General features: G+C 38.2%; 1 protein-coding gene across 7 annotated transcripts in view; it reads right to left on the bottom strand.

Annotated features, from left to right (window-relative positions):
• Nucleotides 1-27,483, bottom strand: part of camk2b1 (calcium/calmodulin-dependent protein kinase (CaM kinase) II beta 1) — a 67,763-nt gene that overhangs the window by 38,275 nt on the left and 2,005 nt on the right. For all 7 annotated transcript variants that reach the window (XM_087789648.1, XM_087789597.1, XM_087789613.1 and 4 more), the window contains exons 2-5: nucleotides 22,929-23,023; nucleotides 12,410-12,469; nucleotides 12,286-12,340; nucleotides 11,394-11,459 (exon numbers count right to left, since the gene is read on the bottom strand). In XM_087789648.1, the coding sequence (XP_087645774.1) occupies nucleotides 11,394-11,459; nucleotides 12,286-12,340; nucleotides 12,410-12,469; nucleotides 22,929-23,023 (276 nt within the window). The remainder of the gene's footprint in view (nucleotides 1-11,393; nucleotides 11,460-12,285; nucleotides 12,341-12,409; nucleotides 12,470-22,928; nucleotides 23,024-27,483) is intronic.

Below are 27,483 nucleotides of genomic sequence, written 5' to 3'. Positions count from 1 at the left end.
TTCTCTTTACGATGTTCCGTCGCATCTTTACGATTGTTTTTGTGCAGTTAGGACGGGCGGCCATGTTTTAGTATTAGTGTATAATAGTTGATGATCAAGAAACAGAACAGGATTTGTTTAAAAATGTAAATATTTTGTGCTCTGACACTTATTAAAATATATATATATATATTTACCCCTGTGCCAAGGAGTTGATTATGAGTTAATGCGTCATGAAAAATCAGCTCCTGGCAGAGGCATGTCTCATATAAATGATACTCCAGTTGCAAATTTTTTTAACACTATCTTTCATCAAGCAGATTTGTACACGGTTACAGTGTGAAAAAACTATTGATACGTTTACACATCGTAGGTTATTTTCACAATACTGCATCGATATTTACCATCGCAGTATAATTACTTTTTCAATTTAAAATGTACATGCCGATATTCAGAATTACTTTTCGTGTTGCAAAAATCAAAATACGGCCACTAGATGGCAGCAGTCATTACGTTCGTTCTCCGCAGCTAAAGGAACAACAAAATCCTGCGAGATCCCGGCGATGACTGAGGACGAGAGGATACAGTGACTCCAGCATCTTCTAAAGTTGATGTTTTGACATAATTTGGTTTGAAAACAAATGAAAGCAGTTACGACTTCGTCAAGAGTCATGTGGTCTGTAAATTCAAGTACTGGACAATACTGCAAACATATCCTTGTTACTACAGGATCACGATATATATCGTATTGTTGTCACAAGTATCATATAACTTGGATTCTTGACCTAGTTGTTGTGAGAGGTTAAAAACTCAACTGGCCATAGAGGTAATTCTTTCCTGTACATCTTTGATAAATTTGATTTATACTTTCTTGTGTTATTGATTTTTTTTGTAGTTTCATTGTGAATTTTGGGCCATTTTTGTCTTGTTTTATGTGTAATCTTATCCAAAGAAATCTGTTCCATCTAAACTAAAAGTTAGATGTGATGATCTATGAGGTGTAGTCAGTGGATGTGCTTTTAGTGTACGAAGATTAAATCTTTCAACCAAGTTTCCAGTAGAACTTGTACTTCGTACTTCAATCCAACACTGATCCAAAGATCGTGACAGCTGAGGCGTGAGTGTAAAACTGAGCGTACTTAAGTGTACTTAAGTTTCCGCTGATCAGCTCCAAAAATGATTGAAGTGCTCTTTAGCTCGGAGCCGGGGTCCTGAGCACGAGCGAGTCCGTCCTCCCCCACACGGGCAGCTGCTGGACTTAGTAATGACTTTGGGGGTGAGAATCCTCTACATGTGTCTCTGAGTGTTCGTGATGACGGACGAGCTTCTCGTGCCGTCAGCTGGCATATTATTCCTGCCGTTAAATGCTTCAGCACCTGGTTCTGATGTCATGCTACCCAGTTGTCCTTAAATATGGGTCATAGAGGGAGGGGGTGTGTGTGTGTGGGGGGGGGGGGGGGGTCTACGGTCACCTGACCTGAAGGGTCACTGTTCAGTAATAATTGTTTAAGCTGGTAACAAGTAGAAAGTTGAATTCGCTCCCAGATTTAACTGAAACGACTTGTATAAAGCAGCTAGAAAAGTGAGTCAATCTGCTGAGGGGTCTAAAGTTAGTGGAGACTCAAAACCTCAAATCAAAGTAAAAAAAGTTACGATTCACGATACAGGGGAACCTATGTATGTTATATTGTGATATATTGAGATACTGTAGGAATAAGGATACATTTTTAGTAATGTAGTATTATTATTACTATTATTTTTAAACTAAATATGTTCAAACATCATCTTTGAAAGCTGCTGTAGTCGACTGTATCCTCTCGTCCTTAGTCATGGCCGGGGTCTTCATTATCTGCGGACGACGTAATGACTGCTGCCACCTAATGGCCAGCGGTTTAATTGCAACACAAAAATTAACAATTATTTGGTAATGAAAAAATACACACTTCATTTTAATATAGATTAATAGATACACATTTTATATGATTTTAAAAACACAGTTGAGCTGCAAAATACAATACGGTATTTGGTGAACATTACGATATTTAGGCGTATTTATATTTTCTGTATGGGGGGGTTGTATTTGGTCGTCTCTCTGACTTATAAGTCATGTTTTCAAAGCGTACTTCACCTTAAGCTCGACGAGTTCCATTATTTTCAACTTTAGCCAGAGCGTCACAGCGCCACACGCAGGCCTGGCATGTGAACTACAACGTTATGTCGGGTGAATAGAGGCATTTAAACATCTAAGTAGACTTTCTATCACAGTTGCTTCTCACTATTCTCGAGGATTTAAAGACACAGATGTGGACCATCAGAGACGAGGCGTCTTCATGTGCGTGATGTGGAACGATGTCTTTCAAACAAATCGATAAGAGTCTGAGAGAGGCGACGGCGGGAGGTAGAAACCATCATAAATATTACTGCTGTGGACTCGGAATGGCCTGGTGGGAGCCGTGGACGGGACTTAAGTCACGGGCAGAGACTATAAATTCACCGCCGGCGGTGGCAGTGGGTGAAGAATCGATGGACGGATCCGGCCGTCTGTCGGCGCCACCGAAGCTTTTACGACGCCGCGGTTGGTAAAAAAGTGACAGCAGAGAAGGGAGAGTGGGAGGACAGATGGAGGAGGGTTTCGCTGGGCGAGGCAAAGAAAAACACAAGAAACGACAGCATATCAAGAGACGAGGCAGACGGCAGACATCAGACCGGCAAACAGATCGGACGAACAGGAGATCAAGGATGAGGGGAAGGTGGGGGGGGCAGGCAGGACTTTGGTGGGGGGGGGGGGTGCAGATGCTCCTCTACATATACTGACCTTCAGGTCCCTGTGCACTATGTCATGTTGGTGAATGTGATGGACACTGTCTAGAATCTGATGGATACAGTGACTGTGAAGACAAAACAGAGAGAAGGAGGATGTGGGTTTGAAAAGAGGAGTGGTGATGCGTGGGGGGGGTGAGGAGGAGGGTTTGTGGGGAGGGGGATCAGAGCTGTCAGTTTCCAAGAACATAGAACTCGGATCTGTACGAATATTTCAACGTGTTGGAAAATGTCGCGACGAGAGAACACGTGGTTCTCCTCACGCTGGACGGTCTAGAGGAGGAACTTCTCGGCTTGATCTAGACAACACAGCAGCACTACCCTCGCCCACCACTGGGTGTCTGGTTTAACTAGGGACTCTTTCCTGAAATTTATATTTTTCAGTCTAGAGACACACAAGATTAAACATTTCTGAAAGAATTTTTTTTTTTTTTAAATTAAGCTGAACAATGAGAAAACCGTGGTCCCTCGTTTATTGCCGGGATTACGATCTTCCACACCGTGGCTCCGCATTAAACATAATTCGCCAAGTAGTGACCATTAACGGTTTTCACTTGTTCAAATTAAAAGTTATTTAAAACAAATTATTTGAACTTAACAACGTATACGAGGCGCCATCCCTCCCAACAACCCCATCAGTAACGGTGACCTGAACAGCTCCTACAATGTTTTGCCGCCCAGCCAACCAATCACACTTGTAAATCCCCTTTGAAAGAACAACATAGAATTTTAATACAGTATTGCAGCGACCAATTAGTCTTTACTTAATATAGTGGTGTGCAGAAAGGGATCATGGGAGTTCGCAGTTTTTGTTGGCCCTATAAGTAAAGTGGGTGCAGAAATATGTCTGTATCGCTTAATCTTCTATTCAAATGGTTAACTTTTTGCTGATGTTTGACTTGACATGTGACCCCTCGGTGAGTACAAACTTAGTTCTGAACACTGAGACTCAAGGGTCATCCAAGTGAGACACTTAGTGACATCAAGTTCACAGAGGGTCCGACCTCTTGTCTTGTCCTGTACGTCAAGTACGGGTGAGGACAGGTAAAGTTAAACAAGAGCCTGCAACTCCGACAATAACTACGCACTCGCTATAAAAAGCTTGGTTGAGATCGAGACCAAAACCACGATCGAGTCGACGAATCTAAATTTAAAACTACACAAGTCAACGCGAGTCTGAGGAAGCGACAGCTCTGGAAGAGTTTCAGGTGGACGGAGAAGGTGAAACATGCCACGGGAACTCCACAGCGGGGGAAGAGACAGTGATGCGCGGAGACAGGAACCGATGCAGTAGGAGGTGCTGATGCTGGTGGAGACAAAAAGTTCTCTTTTCTCAAACATAATGAGGAGACAAGAACAGTCGCAGCAGAACAACCTGACAGAGAAAAACACCAGTGACAAGAGAGAGGGGGATGAGAGAGAGAGAGAGAGAGAGAGAGAGAGAGAGAGAGAGAGAGAGAGAGAGAGAGGGGGGCTCGAAGGAAAAGAGGATATAAATGGAGCAGGGAAGATGTGGCATCAGTTAAAAGCAGGATTACACCTCTGCATGTTCATGAATATGGATTCATGTCTCTGGTATGTTCATGTTGGGCTGCAGCGAGAGAGAGGGATGTGCAGAGAATGTGACTAACTGGAGGAGACCGGCAGCCTGCAGGATCCACACCCACACAGTGTCTAGTGCGTGGGCGGACCGAGAGGGAGATGTGTGTGTGAGTGTGTGTGTGTGTGTGTGTGCGCTCGCTCGGATTACACACACGCGCTGGTGTGGAAGTAGAAAAACATGACGGCGACACGTGAAGCTTCCTTATTATTTTTTTTGAAACCATTTTCGTTTGGAGAGAATGTTTGAGGATGAAGAGTTTTTAGATGGATTTAAAAGTCGTGCAGAATTTTATTTAAAATATTTTTACGTATACAAGTCCAAAGGGATCAAGCATGGATCCAAAAATTATTAAATAAATGTTCATTAACGCGGCTAACGTTTCCAGGTGTCGGCCACAGAGCTGACTGAAAGAGAGACCACCTGGTTGCTCCACTGTTTTAACATCATGACTATTACTATACATTTCTACTAAAGTCCTAATGTCTGCTCTTCTCAATTATAATCTGTAAATTCAACATCATTTCTGTTTTGTTGAGACTTGACCGTAGAGAAGTTTTTAACATGTATCCAGCAGTTTTTAATAAAAATAAGATTCAGTTTCTGTTTTAAAATAAAATAAAAATATCCAGATTATTAATGCTCACTTCATGCAAACAAGTCTCCTTGCTTTGCTGTAGAAAAAGAAGGAAAACAACTTTAAGTTCTGCCTCTTAAAGAAAAAAAACATGACCTACTTTAACTGCATCTTAAGATTTGAAGGGAAAAAAAAACTTGCTTTTGCTCTATATATCCGAGAACTTCAAAATTACATTGTCATTAAACATTAATTGATGCATTGAATTCATATATTTTTATGATACTTTCACGATACAGGGACAGTTATATAAAACATTACCATATATTGAACAGTTTTTTTAAAGAATTTTCAATCAGTCTAAGTAGTTTAATGTAGCATTTGACATGTTTTTTCATTTCTTCATTTAAATGTTGTTTTTGTAAGCAATTTAATTCAATAATCTGCATATTGAAAGGTTTTCTGAATATTTTGATATATATATATATATATATTTATTTTTTTCTATTTATTAGTTTCGCATTTCAATTCTAGTAATTCAAAAATGCAATTTCTATATTCAATATTTTTTAATTTGAAGCTTTTTAAATTCAAGACTAAAGAAAAAAAAGAAAACTTGCTGTTGCTCTATATATCCGAGAACTTCAAGATTACATTGTCATTAAACATTAATTGATGCATTGAATTCATATATTTTTATTTACATTGATTTCATTTTTACCAAAAGAAAGAGCGATTTTAATAAGGTATTCAAGGGCAAGAAAGAAGAGCCATCATTGGACAAGTGATCAATTTCTCCTAAACCTAAAGAATTAAAACAAGAATGTTCCTTTTATTTAATTTCTTTGAGGTTGATTTGTTGTAAAGTAACCAAGTCTAGAGACCAGACTCCCTACAATGGATCAAATAATCTTGAATCAAATATTCTGTGTAGCTTTGAATCATTTACTGCTGAACACTTCCATCACAGACAAAGACACACGTCCTGGTTTACACTCGGAAATGTGACTCGCTCAGCAGTCGGTGCCACGACGCGCCTCCTCCACTGGGAGGTGACACGAGCCGAGCTCACGGCAGAACGAGAGGCAGAAAGAAAAGAAAAAAACACTCGGATCTCAACAACAGATGGAAACAAACGTCCTGGTTCCGGTTACAGGTGTTCCAGCAGCCCGTCCACGAGGCGAAGCCAAAAATAACATCATGAATACTCGATGTTTTTCTCCCGGAGATGACAAATTTGGGTCGAACTGCTCCCTTGACGACGCAAAGTGGCTTTTAAGTGTAATTCAATGGAGCCGAGTGACTCTGACAGCCAGGTGTGATGTAGCCCAGTTAGGGGGGGGGGGTCGCTAATTACGGAAGCTAATTACAAGTCGCTCGTCTCTCAGGTCTGAGGGGGGTGAGGGGGGGGTGACCTGGTTGACTGACATTCAGAGAGAGGTCGTGACGGGTTATAAGTTCTTGCAACGATGGACAAAAACCTGAGCTTTAATAGCATGAAACAGAAACTAGTGACTAATATTTGACCTCTGAACTCAGTTCGTCCTCTCTTAATCAACCAAACACTTCCCCCCCGTTCACAGAAATTTAAAAGAGGCATCATCTCTCATCGTCTCCGGATCCGTCCCGAGGCCTCCGCACGGTACGAACAAACAGATCCCTTTAATGCAAAGGAACACCTGGCTCTACTCCACGTCTCTCCCGGACGACCACATCTACATCATCCTTCCCATTCCATCCTGCATTAAAAGACGCCAACTGGGACAAGAACATGAAACCCTCAACTGAGAACTATGGCCTCCAAAATTGAAGGAGCTGAGCCTCTAAGGCAGGGTTCCCTGAAACATTCGGCTAGCATTTAGCTTAAAATAATGAAGCTAAAGAAGCTAGTTTGTAAATAAAATCCATCTGGACTTTACAAATTTCTACAAACACAAGTGTTCAAATTCGTGTCTGATCTCTCGAGGGCCAATGAATACAAGGAAAGGGCCGCATGTGGCCCCCGAGCCACGCTCTTCCCGGGTCTGGTTCAGACCCGTTTAGCAACACTTCCGTGGACCCGGGAACGCCCTCCAGCACGTTAGCGTGCTATCCTAAACATTAGCGTCGTAACGGATGTTTTATCCGCTCGTAAACAAACAAACAGCGGCGACAAAAGAAGAGGATCTTGGGAAAACATCGCGGGAACGTCGGCGCGACAACAGTCGCATCAAAGCAGATCAAACCCGCGACAGAAGCCTGTCAAGCGAGCGGAGAGAGAGATGCTGCTGCTAAATATTCATCTATCGCAGCAAGAACGTTCTTTGTGAGCAGATGGGAAACGACAAATATTGCTAATCCGGTTTCACACCTTTAACATAACGACAGCGAATCCTCACGAATGTGAGACGTCCATCATCAGATCGACGTTTGGATGTTGCCGCTGCACTGACTTGAGCTTTATTTGTAATTCTTTTTTTTTCCCAGCATTGCTGACTGGACTTCAACACCCACGACGTATCTGTCAGGGTTCTCCTCTCGCTGACCTCCGTCAGTCTCACACCCACCAGTCCGCTTCCTCTCGTACGGCCGGCTGGAGAGCGGAGATGGTGGGAGTGAGATAACGTTGTTAAAAATAACGTCCAGGAAAGACAAATATACACCATTAGTCCAGCAGTGAGACTCTCCACTGCTCACCATCCACAGCGAGGAGATGATGGAGGAGTTGTTTTTTTAGAAGCTTCTGCGCCTCTGGAGAGGCTGAACTCCAGACTAGTCACCGGTTTTACTCGTGTTATTACTTCATTCAGGTTTTGTTTTGAAGAAACATAGACATTAAACTAGATTATAGGGGCCTGTATCAGGAGGTATCTGGGGATATGATACTTTCACGATACAGGGACAGTTATATAAAACATTACCATATATTGAACAAACATATATTGAGTTTTTTTTTAAAGAATTTTCAATCAGTCTAAGTAGTTTAATGTAGCATTTGACATGTTTTTTCATTTCTTGATTGAAATGTTGTTTTTGTAAGCAATTTAATTCAATAATTTGCACATTGAAAGGTTGTTTTTCTTATTTTTTTTAAATATTAATATATTGAAACTCATTTTTTTTTAAATTTGTTTTAAACACAAAGTTTGGCATTTCAATTCTAGTAATTAAAAAATGCAATTTCTAAATTCAATATTTCTTAATTTAAAGCCTTTTAAATTCAAGAAGAAAATGTAACAGAACCTCCGCACAATATTGAATTAAAAAGAGTATAAATTTCAAAATATGGAAATTAGAATAATTACAGCAGTCTACAGTATATTTGTATTTCACAAGGGAAGACATTCAGGCATTTGCAGGATTTTTTTAGATTAACAAATTAAAAAAACAACAAGATATTTTTGTCAGTTAAAATGCAGCAGTGAGAGTTGTTTGTTAATTTGTAATTTTTAAAATCTATTTAAAAAAAAAGGCATTTTAAATCAAACCCTCTTTCTTTAAATTTTTTTTTGCATTTTTATCCTATTATGGCTCATTTTTCATTAATTTTTAATTTTTTGTTTAATTTGGGAAGCATTTACATTTCTTTACCTTCCATTATAAAAACATAATAAATTATTGTTTTCATAATCATTTTTTATTTTTATTTTAGAACAAATAAATAAACCTATTTTTCATTATAGCGTCCTGGTTGATTACATTAATTAATTGATAAAAAAAGATGATCACTGAGGTTTAGCTACTCTTTTTGTTTGAGGATATTAGTTTAAGTTTAAAATGCAGTTAAAATCTGTAACAATTTTGTAAATTAACTTTTTTTATTCACTTCTTAATGTCCTGTTTTTAAAGCATTGATCCAAACGTTTTTCAACTGTTTTTTTAAAACAAAAATGCACTAAAAACTGTGAAGTTCTTAGGTATAAAAAGTGCCTCAGACACTGTTGAATTTAGCACCAGCGTTACTCGTGAGCACAATACGTCCAGCTCACGGTCAATGTAATGAGTTTGAAGCTGACAGTGTCATGATAGAACTTCCCCCGGGGGCCACGTTTGTTTGTTCCAAAAAGCACAAGCTGGACGGCGTCCAAAAAAATTGGAATCGACGTCTATCGTGCCGACATCGACGACTGCAGCCGCTCTTATGTAACCACTGGAAGATCACCTCCAAATGAAGTCACATGACCAAATACAACCGCTGCGTCTAGTTGGTTTCTCATGCTGATAAGAATTATAAAACCTATTCTTCTGATCTGAAGTTTGATACAAGACGAGAGGAACAACTGCTGATACTCGACCGTGGAATTTCCAATAGACGTGAAGAAACATCAATAACAACAATCACAGAAATCCAAGATTTCAAACACTACTCGTATCATTTATCAAACAATTATTGATTCATTTGACAACAAAAAACGAATTAACACTAAAAAATATGAAAGAAGGTAATTCAATATCCAAGTTATAATATTATATAAACTTCAGTGATCGACCTTTTGAAAGAGTTTTTATAACATTGTCTATTCACGAGTGTTGTTTTTGACTCAAGCCGTCGTTTTCAGTCTATGTCACGAAAGGTCAAGATGTCTCTTATCGTTAAATCCACACGCTGACCTTTCGTTAACTTCTTTATTTCATTGATATTTGTCAATTTCATTTTTTCACATGCTTGTCAATGCATCATAGCCATTCCTACATCTCTTAGAAGGCAAAAAGAACGCATGATTTACTCATTTTTATCATGTGGTCTACGACATTGAGACTCAATAAATGAGCATTAGCTGCTTCTCTTCCTCTCAACGTTACGAGGGGGCGGGGCATAGCAAGAAACGTTTTATGACGACTTTTAAAATCATGGGAAGTCTTAACGTTATGTTCATGTGCATAAAACTAAAGTTACAGGTTAAAATAAGGCTGGTGGACATAATGTAATGGCCTCTTTTTCAATGAGTATTGGGAGTGCTTTAGCACCAGTTGTGTTGTTTATTTGACAGTCAACACATCCTTGTGTGGGTTTGACAGTGTGTGTGTTTTTGTGCGACAGTTCGGTGAAGGTTGTGTATCGGACTTAAAACAACCGATAGAAGAACCAGTGAAGAGAAACTGGGGTGAGAGAAGCAGCATGAAAGTGTATCGAGGGTGAGGAAGCAGAGGTGAGAAAGAGAGGAGGAAGTAGAGGTGAAAAAAGAGAGGAGGAAGTAGAGGTGAGGAAAGAGAGGAGGAAGCAGGGGTGAGGAAAGAGAGGAGGAAGCAGGGGTGAATAAAGAGAGGAGGAAGCAGGGGTGAGGAAAGAGAGGAGGAAGTAGTGGTGAGGAAAGAGAGGAGGAAGTAGAGGTGAAGAAAGAGAGGAGGAAGCAGGGGTGAGGAAAGAGAGGAGGAAGCAGGGGTGAATAAAGAGAGGAGGAAGCAGAGGTGAGGAAAGAGAGGAGGAAGTAGAGGTGAGGACAGAGAGGAAGTAGAGGTGAGAAAAGAGAGGAGGAAGCAGAGGTGAGGAAAGAGAGGAGAAAGTAGAGGTGAGGAAAGAGAGGAGAAAGTAGAGGTGAGGAAAGAGAGGAGGAAGCAGAGGTGAGGAAAGAGAGGAGGAAGCAGAGGTGAGGAAAGAGAGGAGGAAGTAGAGGTGAGGACAGAGAGGAAGTAGAGGTGAGGACAGAGAGGAGGAAACAGAGGTGAGGACAGAGAGGAGGAAGTAGAGGTGAGGACAGAGAGGAGGAAGTAGAGGTGAGGACAGAGAGGAGGAAGTAGAGGTGAGGACATAGAGGAGGAAGTAGAGGTGAGGACAGAGAGGAGGAAGCAGAGGTGAGGAAAGAGAGGAGGAAGTAGAGGTGAGGAAAGAGAGGAGGAAGCAGAGGTGAGGAAAGAGAGGAGGAAGTAGAGGTGAGGACAGAGAGGATGTAGAGGTGAGGACAGAGAGGAGGAAACAGAGGTGAGGACAGAGAGGAGAAAGTAGAGGTGAGGAAAGAGAGGAGGAAGCAGAGGTGAGGAAAGAGAGGAGGAAGTAGAGGTGAGGACAGAGAGGATGTAGAGGTGAGGACAGAGAGGAGGAAACAGAGGTGAGGACAGAGAGGAGGAAGTAGAGGTGAGGACAGAGAGGAGGAAACAGAGGTGAGGACAGAGAGGATGTAGAGGTGAGGACAGAGAGGAGGAAGTAGAGGTGAGGACAGAGAGGAGGAAGTAGAGGTGAGGACAGAGAGGAGGAAACAGAGGTGAGGACAGAGAGGAGGAAACAGAGGTGAGGACAGAGAGGAGGAAGTAGAGGTGAGGACAGAGAGGAGGAAACAGAGGTGAGGACAGAGAGGAGGAAGTAGAGGTGAGGAAAGAGAGGAGGAAGTAGAGGTGAGAAAAGAGAGGAGGAAGTAGAGGTGAGGACAGAGAGGAGGAAGTAGAGGTGAGGACAGAGAGGAGGAAGTAGAGACGACGTGGTAGAACATGGAGGAGTCATACCTGGCGTCCGCCTCGCTGTAGTACTCTCTGGCCACGATGTCCTCGAACAGTTCACCTCCAGTCACCCTGCAGACACACATGTTGGTAGGAGTTCCCCCTCCTCACCCCCCACCCACACAAGTGTTCCCCACTTCTCAGCGTTACCGTGGAAACTAGCGGGAATTACCGAGAGATGAGTGAGGAGCGAGTGGGTGGTAGTGGGGAAGGAAAAATACATGAGAGTTATGTAATCTCAGATCTGAGAGGAAGGGGGGAGGAGGGGAGACGAGGAGAAAATAGAAACAAGCAGAGGAGAAACAGGGGGGTGAGAAAAAAGAGGAGTAGGTGTGATGATAAAGGAGGGTGGGGGGGTTAGAGGAGAAGATATGATAAGAGGAGCGACGTGGTGGGAGGAGAGAGGGATGAGAGAAAAGATGAAGGAAGGAGAGGTGGAGAGGAGAAGGAGGGAAGATGGAAGGCAAACAAACAAGTGTTTAGGGGTGAGGAGGAGAGAAGAATGAAGAGAAGGGAAGGGAGGAAGACAGGAAGAAAAGAATTGTGGATTAAGAGGAACAGCAAAGAGAAGAGGGGGAATGGAAGGAGGTGAGAAGAGAAGAGTGAATAAAAAGAAAAAAACGAATAAATAAGTGTTAAGTTGTGAAGAAGAGAGAAGTGAAGAGAGGTGGAAATAAAAAGGACAGACATGAAGAGGAGAGGAGGGGAGAAGGAGGGAGAAAAGGAAAAAATTGAAAAGAGGGCAGAGATGACAGGAAATGAAGACAAAACATGAGAGAAGAGGAGGAAAAAGGGAGGCAAAAGGAAGAGAAATACTATAGAAATTAGAACAGAGAAGAGGGGAGAAGAAAAGAGGAGAAGACTTTGGAAGAGTTTAAAGGAGGAGTGGAGGACTTACAGGTCAAAGAGGAGGTAGTGGAATCCCTCCTCTGATATACTGTCGTGAAGACGAACTGGAGGCGAGAAAAAGGAGAAGAAATGAAGAGAAAGAAAGACTTGAATCGTCGTCTCTCAGTTCTCACCGATGTTGGGATGTTTCAGCAGACGACAGATGCGAGCCTCGCGCTCCAGCTTCTGATGATCTGAGAAGACAAACGTTCACGTCAATGGCTGGGACGTCAATATCTATACGATGACTGAGGACGAGAGGATACAGTTGACTCCAGACGCTTTTAAAGCTGATGTTTGGATATTTTTTGGTTTTAAAAACGAATGAAAGCAGTTAGAACTTCGTCAAGAGTCATGTGGTCTGTAAATACTGCAACACCAGAGTCAAGTACTCGACAATACTACACATATATCCTTGATACTACAGTATGACTGTATTCTCGCCACTACACACCCACAGTCAGTCCATGCTTCAGTGTGAAGGTCAATGTGGTGACATCTCTCGGGGGGTCCTGAGGGTCTATATATACGGAGCCACTATATCAAGCACCTTGATTGAGAGGGAGGCACGACCACCGGAGGGTCTTCTGACACACATTCACGCCGGCGCCTGACAGTGACGGGCGAGAACCCGGCGATTACAGTCTCCAGGAGGCGAGAGGAGGCGAGGGAGGAGGGAGGGAGGAGGAGGGAGGGAGGAGGGAGGAGGGAGGAGGGAGGAGGGAGGAGGGAGGGAGCGATTAACACACACAAAGCTTCGTTGCTTCCTCGGCACGTTTTCATCAGGTCGGTTAAATCTCTCTTCCCGACCAGAACTCCTGCAGGAGGAGGAAGCGACTGACAGCAGGGATGGAGGGATGGAGGGATGGAATAAATGGATAAAGCTTCTTAACTGTGAAGAGAAGATTAGCCGACGGTTCAAGTGGTGGTTGATGTGATTGAGGTGTGTGGGGGGGGTGCCTCAGCATCTGTTGCCGCAGCAACAGTTTCATCCTGGTCCTTAACCACCATGAAACCCAATACAATACGCTATATAGTGATACTGTAGTATCTTAACACGTTTCTATTTGTTCAGGCTTTTCCTTGATTTTCTGGAACTCCTGGGTTGTTCTCAGTATTATCTTGATCTTTAAAGTATATACTTTATTGAATTTTGTTTTGATTGTTAAAGCGCTTTGTGACCCTGGTCTGGAAAAGCGCTATATAAATAAATATTACTTACTTACTTACTTACAAGTATATATGTGTAGTATTGTCGAGTACTTGACTCTGGTGTTGTAGTATTTAAAGACCACATGACTCTTGATGAAGTCGTAACTGCTTTGATTTGTTTCAACACCAAAATATGTCCAAACATCAGCTTTAAAAGCTGCTGGAGTCAATGTATCCTCTCGTCCTCAGGCATAGCCGGGATCTCGTTGTTCATTTAGATCATCCAGAGGCCAGAAGTTGTGTTGCGACTCAAAAATGAACAAACGCTCTGAATATTTGCTCGTCAATTGAGGAAATTGCTTTTTTATTGCATACACACTTCATTGAAATATAAACCACAAACTATGATGACAATAAATAATGACTTATAAACCCCAAAAATGGAAAAAGTTAAATTAAAATATCGATACAGCTCTGTTGTACCGAACATGACATGGTAGAATTTATTTTTTAATCCTGATAAAAAGCGTTAATTCCAATACGGTAAATTGCAATTTATTTATTAAAGAATTAAATGTACTCTTGACCAAACATTATATATTTGTAACCGCTTAATGTCAAGTGTATCTTTTTTTCTTACAACTCTTCAACCAGGACCAGATCTCGCTCCTGAAGGAGAACGAGTGGACGATGAACGTCAACACTCCAGAGGTCACTAGAGGTCACTAGAGGTCAGGCAGCAGGTCAAGGTGTTGAAGCCATGTTGGGTGCGAACATAGAGCTGGACTGACAAGACTGTCTCGAACAAAAACACCTGTGATCGTACTCGGGTCCGAACTCTTTCATCATCTTCACTTCTGGGTTAACTAGCTCTGGCAACTGCTGGCACCGTCGATAACCATTGTGTGTGTGTGTGTGTGTGTGTGTGTGTGTGTGTGTGTGTGTGTGTGTGTGTGTGTGTGTGTGTGTGTGTGTGTGTGTGTGTGTGTTTGTCCTACTTTAGTCGACGCTGGCAGCAAGTGGAGGCTGAGAAATATATTATCATGTAGAGACGGATCATGTAAAGAAGAATGTAGAGTGACTGAGGCATGTGTGTCCACAGAGACTTTCTATTTCCCCTTTTATTTTCTTTCATAATTTATGTCTTTTGAGTTTTTATCTGATTTTACTTTGTGTCTTTCTTGTTCTTTTTAACAGTTTTAATATACTTAAAAAATTTATAAAATCATACTCTTAGGATCATACACACATTTTGCTTTATATTCATCATACATGTACAATCAAACCATTTTTCCAACTGAAATCAAACCATTTTCATCTGGAATCAAACCATTTTCAACTTAAATCAAACCATTTTCATCTGGAATCAAATCATTTTCAACTTAAATCAAACCATTTTCATCTGGAATCAAACCATTTTCAACTGAAATCAAACCATTTTCATCTGGAATCAAATCATTTTCAACTTAAATCAAACCATTTTCAACTTAAATCAAACCATTTTCATCTGGAATCAAATCATTTTCAACTTAAATCAAACCATTTTCATCTGGAATCAAACCATTTTCAACTGGAATCAAACCATTTTCAACTTAAATCAAACCATTTTCAACTTAAATCAAACCATTTTCAACTTAAATCAAACCATTTTCAACTTAAATCAAACCATTTTCAACTTAAATCAAACCATTTTCAACTATAATCAAACCATTTTCATCTGGAATCAAATCATTTTCAACTGGAATCAAACCATTTTCAACTTAAATCAAACCATTTTCAACTTAAATCAAACCATTTTCATCTGGAATCAAATCATTTTCAACTTAAATCAAACCATTTTCATCTGGAATCAAATCATTTTCATCTGGAATCAAACCATTTTCAACTTAAATCAAACCATTTTCATCTGGAATCAAATCATTTTCAACTTAAATCAAACCATTTTCATCTGGAATCAAATCATTTTCAACTGGAATCAAACCATTTTCAACTTAAATCAAACCATTTTCAACTTAAATCAAACCATTTTCAACTTAAATCAAACCATTTTCAACTGAAATCAAACCATTTTCAACTGGAATCAAATCAATTTCAACTGGAATCAAACCATTTTCAACTGGAATCAAACCATTTTTAACTTGAATCAAACCATTGTCAACTTGAATCAAACCATTTTCAACTGGAATCAAACCATTTTCAACTAGTAATCAAACCATTTTCAACTGGAATCAAACCATTTTCAACTGAAATCAAACCATTTTCAACTGAAATCAAACCATTTTCAACTTGAATAAAACCATTTTGAACTGGAATCAAACCATTTTCAACTGGAATCAAACCATTTTTAACTGGAATCAAACCATTTTCAACTTGAATCAAACCATTTTCAACTGATATCAAACCATTTTCAACTGGAATCAAACCATTTTCAACTGGAATCAAACCATTTTCAACTGGAATCAAACCATTGTCAACTGGAATCAAATCATTTTCAACTTAAATCAAACCATTTTCATCTGGAATCAAACCATTTTCAACTTAAATCAAACCATTTTCATCTGTAATCAAATCATTTTCAACTGGAATCAAACCATTTTCAACTTAAATCAAACCATTTTCAACTTAAATCAAACCATTTTCAACTTAAATCAAACCATTTTCATCTGGAATCAAATCATTTTCAACTTAAATCAAACCATTTTCATCTGGAATCAAATCATTTTCATCTGGAATCAAACCATTTTCAACTTAAATCAAACCATTTTCATCTGGAATCAAATCATTTTCAACTTAAATCAAACCATTTTCATCTGGAATCAAATCATTTTCAACTGGAATCAAACCATTTTCAACTTAAATCAAACCATTTTCAACTTAAATCAAACCATTTTCAACTGAAATCAAACCATTTTCAACTGGAATCAAACCAATTTCAACTGGAATCAAACCATTTTCAACTGGAATCAAACCATTTTTAACTTGAATCAAACCATTGTCAACTTGAATCAAACCATTTTCAACTGGAATCAAACCATTTTCAACTAGTAATCAAACCATTTTGAACTGGAATCAAACCATTTTCAACTGAAATCAAACCATTTTCAACTGAAATCAAACCATTTTCAACTTGAATAAAACCATTTTGAACTGGAATCAAACCATTTTCAACTGGAATCAAACCATTTTTAACTGGAATCAAACCATTTTCAACTTGAATCAAACCATTTTCAACTGATATCAAACCATTTTCAACTGGAATCAAACCATTTTCAACTGGAATCAAACCATTTTCAACTGGAATCAAACCATTGTCAACTGGAATCAAACCAATTTCAACTGAAATCAAACCATTTTCGACTGGATTCAAACCCTTTTCGACTGAAATCAAACCATTTTCAACTGGAATCAAACCATTTTCAACTGAAATCAAACCATTTTCAACTGGAATCAAACCATTTTCAACTGGAATCAAACCATTTTCAACTGAAATCAAACCATTTTTAACTGGAATCAAACCATTTTCAACTTGAATAAAACCATTTTCAACTGAAATCAAACCATTGTCAACTTGAATCAAACCATTTTCAACTGAAATCCAACCATTTTCAACTATAATCAAACCATTTTCAACTGTAATCAAAGTTTTTTAACTGTAATCAAACCATTTTCAATCAAAATCATCGGCCCTCTTTAATTGAAAAAGAGAGGAAACCATTTTATTATTTCTGCCACTTTTATGTTTTACTTTATTTCACTGAACATAATATATACTTCATACTCGATTTTTTTTATTTTTTTTATTATTATTAATTTATTATTGATGGTACAGAATGTTGACTTCATCCTTTTCCCAACACTAAAGCAAAATCTTAACTCATTTGGAAATATTTAATTAAATTCAATAACTAATGATAATTAGATAAATGAATTAATAGAATTAAAATAACAATTTTCATCTTATTTTTGACAACAACACTTATATAAAACCACGTGGATCGGGATTTTCATTGGGCATGAAGACGGAATAGAACCAAGAATCCATGAAGTAACCATTTGTTCTGTCCAGTACTGCGAGTGTCAGCTGTGATCTTGGGTGTCTGAGTGTCTGCACAAGTGTGTGTGTGTGTGTGTGTGTGTGTGTGTGTGTGTGTGTGTGTGTGTGTGTGTGTGTGTCAGATGAGATCCCGTGCTAAAGGCATGTCGGCCGACAGTCGCATGGCCATCAGCTGCCAAGTGCCGGAGGTTCCTTCGCTGACGTGACCCCGGCTGCTCTCCCACTTTTACCTCCGCCGGCATCGAAACAGCCCATTGGTTCTGGACCGACCCGAGCGCTCTTGGTGGCGCGAACATGACGAGACCTCGGTGTCACTTAACTCCTTAAATCAAGGCAGTTTCTCAGAGCTGCTCTCACAGAGAGGTCGCCGGGGCTATTATTAGCCGCCGAGGTGGACGAGGAATGCAGCTGCCGGCTCACAGAACACGGTTCATCCATTAATAAAGAGCGCCGGCTCCGCCCACGCGGGTCACGCCGGGCCTCGTATCCGAGCAGGAACATTAATCGGAGGTCGAAGCTGGTCATACGGACGAAGAGGAGCCGGAAAATGTGACGATAATGATGGAAAACAAACTGTTGGTGAATTATTTATCGAGCGAGCGTTACTAGCCAATCAATAGGATTATAGACTAACCTCCCGCTAATCCCGGCTGGATGATCTGGGATGGATTTAATCTGGTTTAAAGTAGCTACTATTGAGAGCGGTTACCGTGAGAGTGACCCGAGTCTACAGTTATGGAGCCGATCCAAACAACGTTGACGTGTTTTAGGCTTTTTAGAAAATGTTGATTCAGTTAAATATTGAGATACGATACCTTGTCAAATATTAAAAATATAAGAAATAATCTAATTATTTTTCCAAATATTGCGATTGCGGTTAAATATGCAATTTTTCCCCCTTTTTTTCTAATAAATAATTCACTTAACAGTAAAATGTATTTCTTTGTGATTGTTATGATAAAGTTTTAAAGCCATTTTTAAGATAAAGGCAAATGAAACATACATTCGTTTATTTAGGTAATTTAATAACAGTTGTAAACTAGCATAATATATTCACTGCAAGAAAAAATGTGGGGGTTTAACTTAAAAGGGATTCAAAATTAAATTAAATTCCTTTTTTTTTAAATTTCGATTATATCTCAAACACAATTAATCGTTGAGTCCTAGTATCTGTATTCAACAGCCATGTACCGATTTATTTTAAAATCACATTTTCTGAATCGTCTACTAGATACAACCCTTTTACGGATTTATAGTAAAAGTGTAAAAAATAACGTACTTTCATTCTTTATTAATAATTAACAAGCAAACATTTAAAGCGTTTGTTTGTTATTGTGTTGCAATTAAACGTCCAACCTCCAGATGGCATTACGTCCTCCTCAGAAAAAGTAACAATGATATCCCACAGGATCCCGGTGATGACTGAGGACGAGAGGATACAGTCGACTCGCGCAGCTTTAACGCTGATGTTTGGACATATTTTTCTTTGAAAACAAATGAAAACAGTTACTACTTCGTCAAGAGTCATGTGGTCTGTAAATTCTGCAACACCAGAGTCAAGTACTCAACAATACTACACATGTATATACTTGTTACTACAGTATCACAATATATTGTATTGTTGTACCCTGTATCGTGATACGTAACGTATCGCCAGGTTCTTTCCAATAACTTGTTTTGCAGTTATGGAGCAGATTCAAATAAAACTGGGCGTGAATTTTGTTCATCTTCAGAGAGAGTCGACAACGTTGTAACACCCGGAGGAAGGTGATAATTTCACCAGTGAATGTCTCATTCTGTCTCAACCTGAAGAGTCCCTCTTCAGGTTGAGACAGAATGAGGCATGAAAGAACAGCACTACCGATGTGGGTCAGAAGAAAGTCAGAGGTGGGGGAAGTACACACAAATTAACTTGAGTAAAAGCTAAGATAACCTGACAAAAAGTGTGTCGGAGTATGTGTTAGCAAAAATCTTGCGACACAAGTACAGTAGAAACAACAATATATGTGTAGTATTGTCCGAGTACTTGACTCTTGACGAAGTCGTAACTGCTTTCATTTGTTTTGAAACCAAAATATGTCCAAAAATCAGCTTTAAAAGCTGCTGGAGTCGACTGTATCCTCTCGTCCTCAGTCATCACCGGGATTTGATTGTTCCTTTAGCTCCGGGGCACATAATAACTGCTGCCATCTAGCGGCCGGACGTTTAATTTAACAAAATAATAAACAAATGCTGTAACTATTTGCATGTTGTACATTAAAAAGTAATTACTTAATTACTAATTAATTACTAACTAATTGTTTCATTTTGCACAAACTTGACTGATTAATAAAAAAGAAAATTATTATGATTAACAAAAAACAAATTATTATTTAAAATCCAAAAAATATAATACATTCAATTAAAACAGTGATGTCAAATATCTATATTTTTCACAAATTTCTGTGAACAAAAAATACAGCTATATATCGATATATTCTCAAACCCCTACTTTAAGTAGTAGTACCTAACTTCAATTACAAGCAAACGAAGCAGAGGTTTAGGGTCCATGTGACAGCTGGGGAGAACCTCTTTTTTGGGCCAGATCCCATGAAAAACATTATTAATTAATGTCATACTGCAGTTTATTTTAATACCAAGCCCCCAAAACAATGACTCTCAGGGAACTAAATAATGATGACAAGTTGTTCTTGACAACCTGCCAACACGTCAATACAGTCGCACAACTGGCCGACAGCAACTGATCAAACACAGTCAGTCTTCGTGGTTAAAAAAAACAACTAAATCTCTTCAGTATTTGTTCTCGTCTGTAAATAGTTTGAGGTACTTTGCTGATGAAACTCCATCACAGAAGCATCTCATTAATTTATCATTAGCCCGCCACTGTTTTGCATATTTTAGGGAGACGCACAAATGACTTCTACATGACTACACAAACAATCCACATTTGTAATCTCTCTCCGCCCGCAAACTTCCCAGTTGCACAACAATGTGGTTAAAAATAGAAAATAATTATCCCTAACAAGGCGCCTGACGTACTCGCCGCCACATGTTTGTTTGTTTGTCAGAAGCACTCAAGAAAAAACTTCCGTTTCCTCGCAGCGAGTCTGGAACCAGAGGTAGACCATGTTGGGTTCAGACGGTGCCGTGTCTCCAGGATACCCTGAAATATTCATTTCGTTTTCTGAGGCTCCTTCTGAACAGTGCTTGTTGGATCTGGTCCCGGAGAGGGTTTGCATTGTGACCGAGATCGGGTCATTCCAGTCATCAAATAGTTTCAATGATTTAAATTAATGATAAAAAGGTGAAATTTCTTTTCCTGGAGCAACATATGATCCATGGTTTTGACAGTCAATACAAATATTCAATAAAAACTGATGAGCTCGGGACAAATACTTGCACTTTTAGACCAATTCTGGACGGAAAAAAACCCACTGCTGTGTATTTTGTAGTTTGTTTATTCTTTTACAATGTTTATAATCATTATGATTATTGATATTATTTTCCCATATTACTGTAAAAAAAATCAATATCACAATATATTAATTATTTTCCTATTGTTAAAAACATAATTGAAAATAACAACATTAACAACAACTAAGAAACTGAAGAGCGAATCCTGCAACATGTGCTAACCCACGTCTGCATCTGTTGCTACTTACTATTAGCCGCGCTGATGCTAACTAGCTTAAAGGCTAAATGCTCATCATGCTAACGTGAACGTAGCAAAAAGCTGTCGGATTAATTCTCGTGTTGAAACGCCAGGAAGTGCTGATGAAGTTTCTGTACTCAGTCAAAAACATGTGTTTGTTTTTTTTTTATTAGGATTTAAATTTTTAAATATTTAAAATTCATATTTAATAATTGTAGAATTTAAGAATTAGGTTCTGATTCATTTGGGAAAGTTGGGAATTATTTGAATATGAGAACTTGAGAAAAGATCTTTTGTATATTTTACATTTTTTCAACTGGTCCTGCTTCGATCTCAGTCCAAAATAAATGTACTTTATAGATTAAAAACATTTTTAATTATCAACAACTTTTATTATTTTCGTTTCTCTTGACTAGAATTTTTAAATAGAAAAAAAAATGAGTTTGGGAACGTGAAATAAATTGATTGATATTTATCGTTTAAAAAAATTAAATTGTAATTCGTTTTTTGGATAACTTATCATATTACATTAAGAATAAATGTCACACGTAATAATTGACGGAGGATCAAGGGGGCGCTATAAGAGTGTCAACAATGCTGAAGTGACCGTGACAAGCTAAGAGGTAAAGACAGGAACAAGCTGTCGACGAAACAAGAGGAAGAATAAATACAACGAGTGACTGACGACAGACGACACGAGTCGTCAAGTGGCAGCGACATGGACGACGGATGATAACGGAGGAGGGTTGATGGTGCAAAGACTGAGCGGGAAAATTGACTTAAATTTAACTTTGAAATGTTGAAACTTGTTTTTAATGTTTTTTCAGCAATTTAATTTGAATTCGTTTTTATTATACATTTTAAATTAATAACTATTAAATTCAAAGGTTTAGTTCTTTTTTTGTTTATATAATTTAATTTAGAAATTCGACAATTTCCGAAAATGAAATCATTTATTTTTAAGTTTAATATTCAATAATTAATAATTATAATAATCAATAATTAAACATTTTCTAAATTAAAAAGAAAATATTTTTTCTCTTTATTCCTAGCCTTTTAAAGTCAAAATAAAAAGGGTGACACTTGTATATCAGCATGTCTTTATTGGGTTGAAAATGCTTTGAATTAAAAAAATATTTAATTTAGAAAATTGTTGAATTTGTATATTTTTGAATCAATGTAATTAGAATATCAAACTTATATATATATATATATATATATATATATACTGTATATATATATATATATATATACACACTGTATAAAATACAATAATTTCCATTTTCTTAATTTATCAACCTTTTAAACTATAAATAATTGAATTAAATATTTTTAATTAAATGCTTAAACAACAACAAAACTAATTTAAAAACAGTTTGAACATTTTAAAATGTTAAATTCAGCCATTCAATATTGTGATGGAACTGCAATACGTTTGCAAAACAAACAAACTATCAGATAAACTCATTGAACTAAACATATTTTGCCGAACAATGGCCGCCTCGTGTCTAAACTCCACCAGTAAACAGCGTGTTTTTCTGGAGGTCGGGGTCTCTGGTGTCAGCACCGAGGGGGGGCGGCAGGAGATTTACACGTGGTAAGTGGTCGGGTGTTGAGCCGCGGCAGCTCCTGGACTCTGAGGTGACGGCAGTTGACCTCGACTTTGGCCTTCACAGCTGACCGAACCACGACTAGTCCTCGACAGATGCTCGCCAGAGACAGAAACGTTCTCGTCCTTCACGACGACATCACATCTGTCGATACTTCTGACCTTCATGCTAGAACGACAGCTTACCTCTCGCAGATAACTTTTTGGTGTTGATGATTTTGGCGGCGTATTCCTGTCCCGTGCAGAGCTTCACACATCTGCGCACCACTGAGAAGGCTCCCCTGGGAAACACATGACAAGACATTATATTTCAAACCTCAGTATCTCAGTGGATCCACAAAAACTTGAGCCTTGAATGAATTTTTAAAATATGATATTTACCAGGTACCATCAGGGATTACACTCGATAAAATATATGAAATATTTTGATGACACATTATTTAATAAAGTACATTAAAACATGAGGGAAAATCATTTATTACCAACATTTCAACTTGTTCTTATATTATTTTTATTTCTTTTTATATTAAAAATTGCTGTATTTTCTGTGGCTATTGGAAAAAAACAATTTCCCAAAGGAGACCTCCTGAGGGATCAATAAAGTTTTACCTTACCTTATCTTACCTTTTTTTTGTTTTATTGTTACAAAAAACTGCTTCGATTGCAAGTGAAGAGAATTACCTTTAAAATATTTAATTGTTGTTTCCATTTAAACCATATCACATAATAATTGACATTAACAGCTGTAAAAATATTAATTACAATACTTGTAATGTAAAATTAACATTCTATTTTATTAACCTTTCTGCCAACAATGAGTTTTAAATGACTAATCGGAGGAAAAAAAAGTATTATTTTTTAAATCAATAATTCATTGCGAAAATTAAATAAAAACAGCATAAATTACGACAATTTTAAAATGTAAAACAAACTATAAATAGATTTGTACGTTTTCTTTCACCACTTTAATGAAATAATAATGGTAATAATAAAGAATCATAGAAATGAAATATACAATGAAATAAAAGTGTTTCGAATTCAAAGGATATAAATTCATATAAATTATCACGGAAAACTTTTTTTTAAAAATAAACTCTAGAAATAAAAAAGAATTAAAAACATTTCACATAAAAATACAAAAAGAGAATTTAATATAGATCATTATTAATATGATTTAAATTAAAAACAAATGGTGAATATAATACATTCTATGTTAATAATAAATATTTGCGTCAAAACCTTGCGGTTTTTTTTTTTTAATTAGAAAAAAAAAACGTATTTCTAATTATTGAGTGTCATATTCTGCAGGTTTTAATACATTTCTTTAAATTAAATCATTTCTTAGTGACAACAACATCAGTCATTAAGCACAGATTGATGTCATCACTTCTTGACGTCACACATGGACCCGAAATTAAGAAGCTGCTCATCTGCCACAGTATGAAAATGAGATTTTAACGAGGAAGATTTAGAGAGTTCTGCTGAGTCATCCTAATAAATGCTGACCTCACTGGATGAGAGTGGAAGACGCTTCCGGGTGTTTCCTCATTAGAGGCTTTTGTGTCACTGACGTAATGACAGTCGACATGTGGACGACTCTCTTCTGAGTGTTCATGAGTGAAACCAGGCCAACGTTCGTTAAATTTAAAAAAAAAGAGGGTTCATTATGGGATTTGCTCCTACATACTGTATGTCAAACTCCAGGCCCAGGGGCCAAATCTGACCGACCAAGTCATTTATGTGGCCCGCCAGATTGTTTGACTGTTTAAGATAAGATAAGTTAACAGAGATGATTGATTTCTACAACTATACAGAGAATTTCATTGAGAATAAAACTCATGTTTAAGGAAACATTTTTGTTTATTACTTGCGTTGTAAATATGCAGTATTTTGGCGCGTTTGAGTGATTGACACCATCGACTTATCCGTGTAAATGTGTACATTTTAAAACATACATCACTTTTGGTGTGAACACAGGGTAAGACAGGAGCTATGGAAAGGGAAAGTTGAGTGGAATATACTGTATATTGATAAAGATTTAGCGAAAAGGGATTTTGAATTTGTTTAGGAGAATAAAACTAATAATAATTTGCATTCATAATAATACGGGTGTTAGAAAATATCGACACACTTAGATATCCTGGTATTTTTTTACTACGATATCATATTGATATTCAAAAGCACTATTTTTTTTTTTTACATGTATTTTATATGTATCGTATAGTTGCCTCTTTATCGCGATTTGTATCGTATAGTTGCCTCTTTATCGCGATATGTATCGTATAGTTGCCCCTTTATCGCAATTTGTATCGTATAGTTGCCCCTTTATATGTATCGTATCGTTGCCCCTTTATCGCGATATGTATCGTTGCCCCTTTATCGCAAAATGTATCATATCGTTCCCCCTTCATTGCGATATGTATCGTATCGTTGCCCCTTTATCGCGATATGTATCGTAGCCTCTTTTTATAGCGATATGTATCGTATCGTTGCCCCTTTGTAGCAATATGTATCGTATCATTGCCTCTTTATCGCGATATGTATCGTATCGTTGCCCCTTTATCGCAATATGCATCATATCGTTGCCCCTTTATCGCGATATGTATGTACAATATATGCATGTACAATAATGTTCTTATTGTTGTCCCTTCATCGAATATATTTACAATTGTAAAAAGACAGATTCATATATATAAGCCTAGTATATAATGAAAGTAAATCCTTCTTTATTAAATACGATAACGTTCATGCTTTGCTGATGATACAATGATCTACTACAGGGGAGAAGAGGAATGAAATGGTGGAAACACGTCCTTTTAATAAAGCATGTGATTGATTCCCAGTTTGCAAATGACACCCGCAGGAAGAAGAAGAAGATACATCAAGGAAGTGTGAGGGTGAGAATCCCGGCAGGACGGCTTCACTAAAAACTGCGTCATATCTGGTCCCACGCTCTCGTCTCAACGCTGAAATAAGAGGACGAGGCAGACGTTCACGCCAGCATCTTCGGGGAAATAAGTCATTTCTCACAACCTTTTTTTAATTCTCTTCCTCGCTCCCTCCATCACGCTCGGGTGTCTCAAGGAAAAAGCAGGCCATCAAATTAGACCTGGACTTCAGCCCTCGCTAGACGAGGGACTGGAGAGCGGAGACGGATCCGCTACAGCGACGATGTAGAGCAGAGAAATTAGATCCTGTAGGTCAAATGCATCTACTCTCCAGTACCTCAGGACCACTGAGAGGATCTTTTCATCATGACGCACTATTTAAACCTGACAATAGACCAGAAAGAGCAGCTTCAACTTTCTCTTTGCGTCAAACGAACTGAAGGTGAAATGATAAAGAAATGATAAAGATAAGTGGATCCATCAACGGTCGGAAGTGGATCCATCCTTCAACACAACCATTTTTTAACTGACCTAAGAAGAGTGAGACATGTATGATGACATCAGAGTCTAACGTGAGAAATGTTCTTCAGATTTTCAAGGTACTTCAAAATAAAGTCTCAAATATCAATTTCATTTATGAGAAGATGAAGTACATTCACTCACAAACTCTACCACCATGTTAGTGCATTGCCAAGAATCTGGAGGTACGATACGTATCACAATACAGGGGCAACGATACGATATATTGTGACGCTGTAGTAACAAGTATATATTTGTAGTATTGTCGAGTACTTGACTCCGTTGTTGGAAGTATTTAAAGACCAAATGACTCTTGACAAAGTCGTAACTGCTTTCATTTGTTTTAAAATAATATGTCCAAAAATCAGATTTAAAAGCCGCTGGAGTCCACTGTATCCTCTCGTCCTCAGTAATCGCCGGGATCTCATTGTAAAGATTGTTGCCATCTAGCAACCAAAAGTTTAATATCAACAAAAAAAAGAAAACGCTGTAAATATTTGCATCTTATTGTAAGTAAAAAGATGTTCATGGTGAGAAAGGTTCTTGTTGCTAGTTTTGCCAGCATCACCTGGACTGGGTCGGACCCCAGGAATGAACCAGAACCATTTTTTAAAGGTCCTGTCGGCCGTTGAGACGATGGAGTCATAGAAGGCCATTAGGAGTGTCGTACACCTGATTGACTCCACAGGAAAAGGTAGTATGTAGATACATGTTGTTATCCAGGATGATGGTGGATCCAATTTGAGGCTCAGTTGGAGACAACCAAGTGCATGCTGGGACTTCAGAACCAATTATCTTTCCACCTCTGTCAAGGTGCTTGATTTGGTCTCACGTGTCACTGACTCACTGCAAAGATCTTTCTTGAGTCAACCTTTGAATCCAAACCAGATCATACTAATCAACCTGAATCACTAGTGAAAAATACTGATACACTTAAATATTGCAATATATTTTTCATGATACCGTATTGATCCACCAGCACTGTATCAATTTTGTACTTATACAAACTTATTTATAACAAAGTTTTTATAGAATTTTTTTATTTTTAATTTTTTTTTATTAACAATTAACATGCAACTATTCACAGCGATTGTCCATTTTGGTTTTGCAATGAAATTTCTGGCCACTAGAGGGCAACAGTCATTACATCTTCCTTAGCTTAAGTAATAATAAAATCCCGTGAGATCCCGTGACTTTGACTGAGGACGAGAGGATACAGTGGACTTCAGTTTCAAACAGCAGTTTAAAATTAAAAGCAGTTATGACTTCTTCAGAGTCAAGTACTCAACAATAACACAAATATACAGAATACTTGTTACTACAGTATCAAAATA

The sequence above is a fragment of the Callionymus lyra genome, chromosome 1, assembly GCF_982586985.1.
Source record: "Callionymus lyra chromosome 1, fCalLyr1.hap1.1, whole genome shotgun sequence".
Classification (NCBI taxonomy): domain Eukaryota; kingdom Metazoa; phylum Chordata; class Actinopteri; order Syngnathiformes; family Callionymidae; genus Callionymus; species Callionymus lyra.
This window is presented reverse-complemented; position numbering and strand designations above follow the sequence as displayed.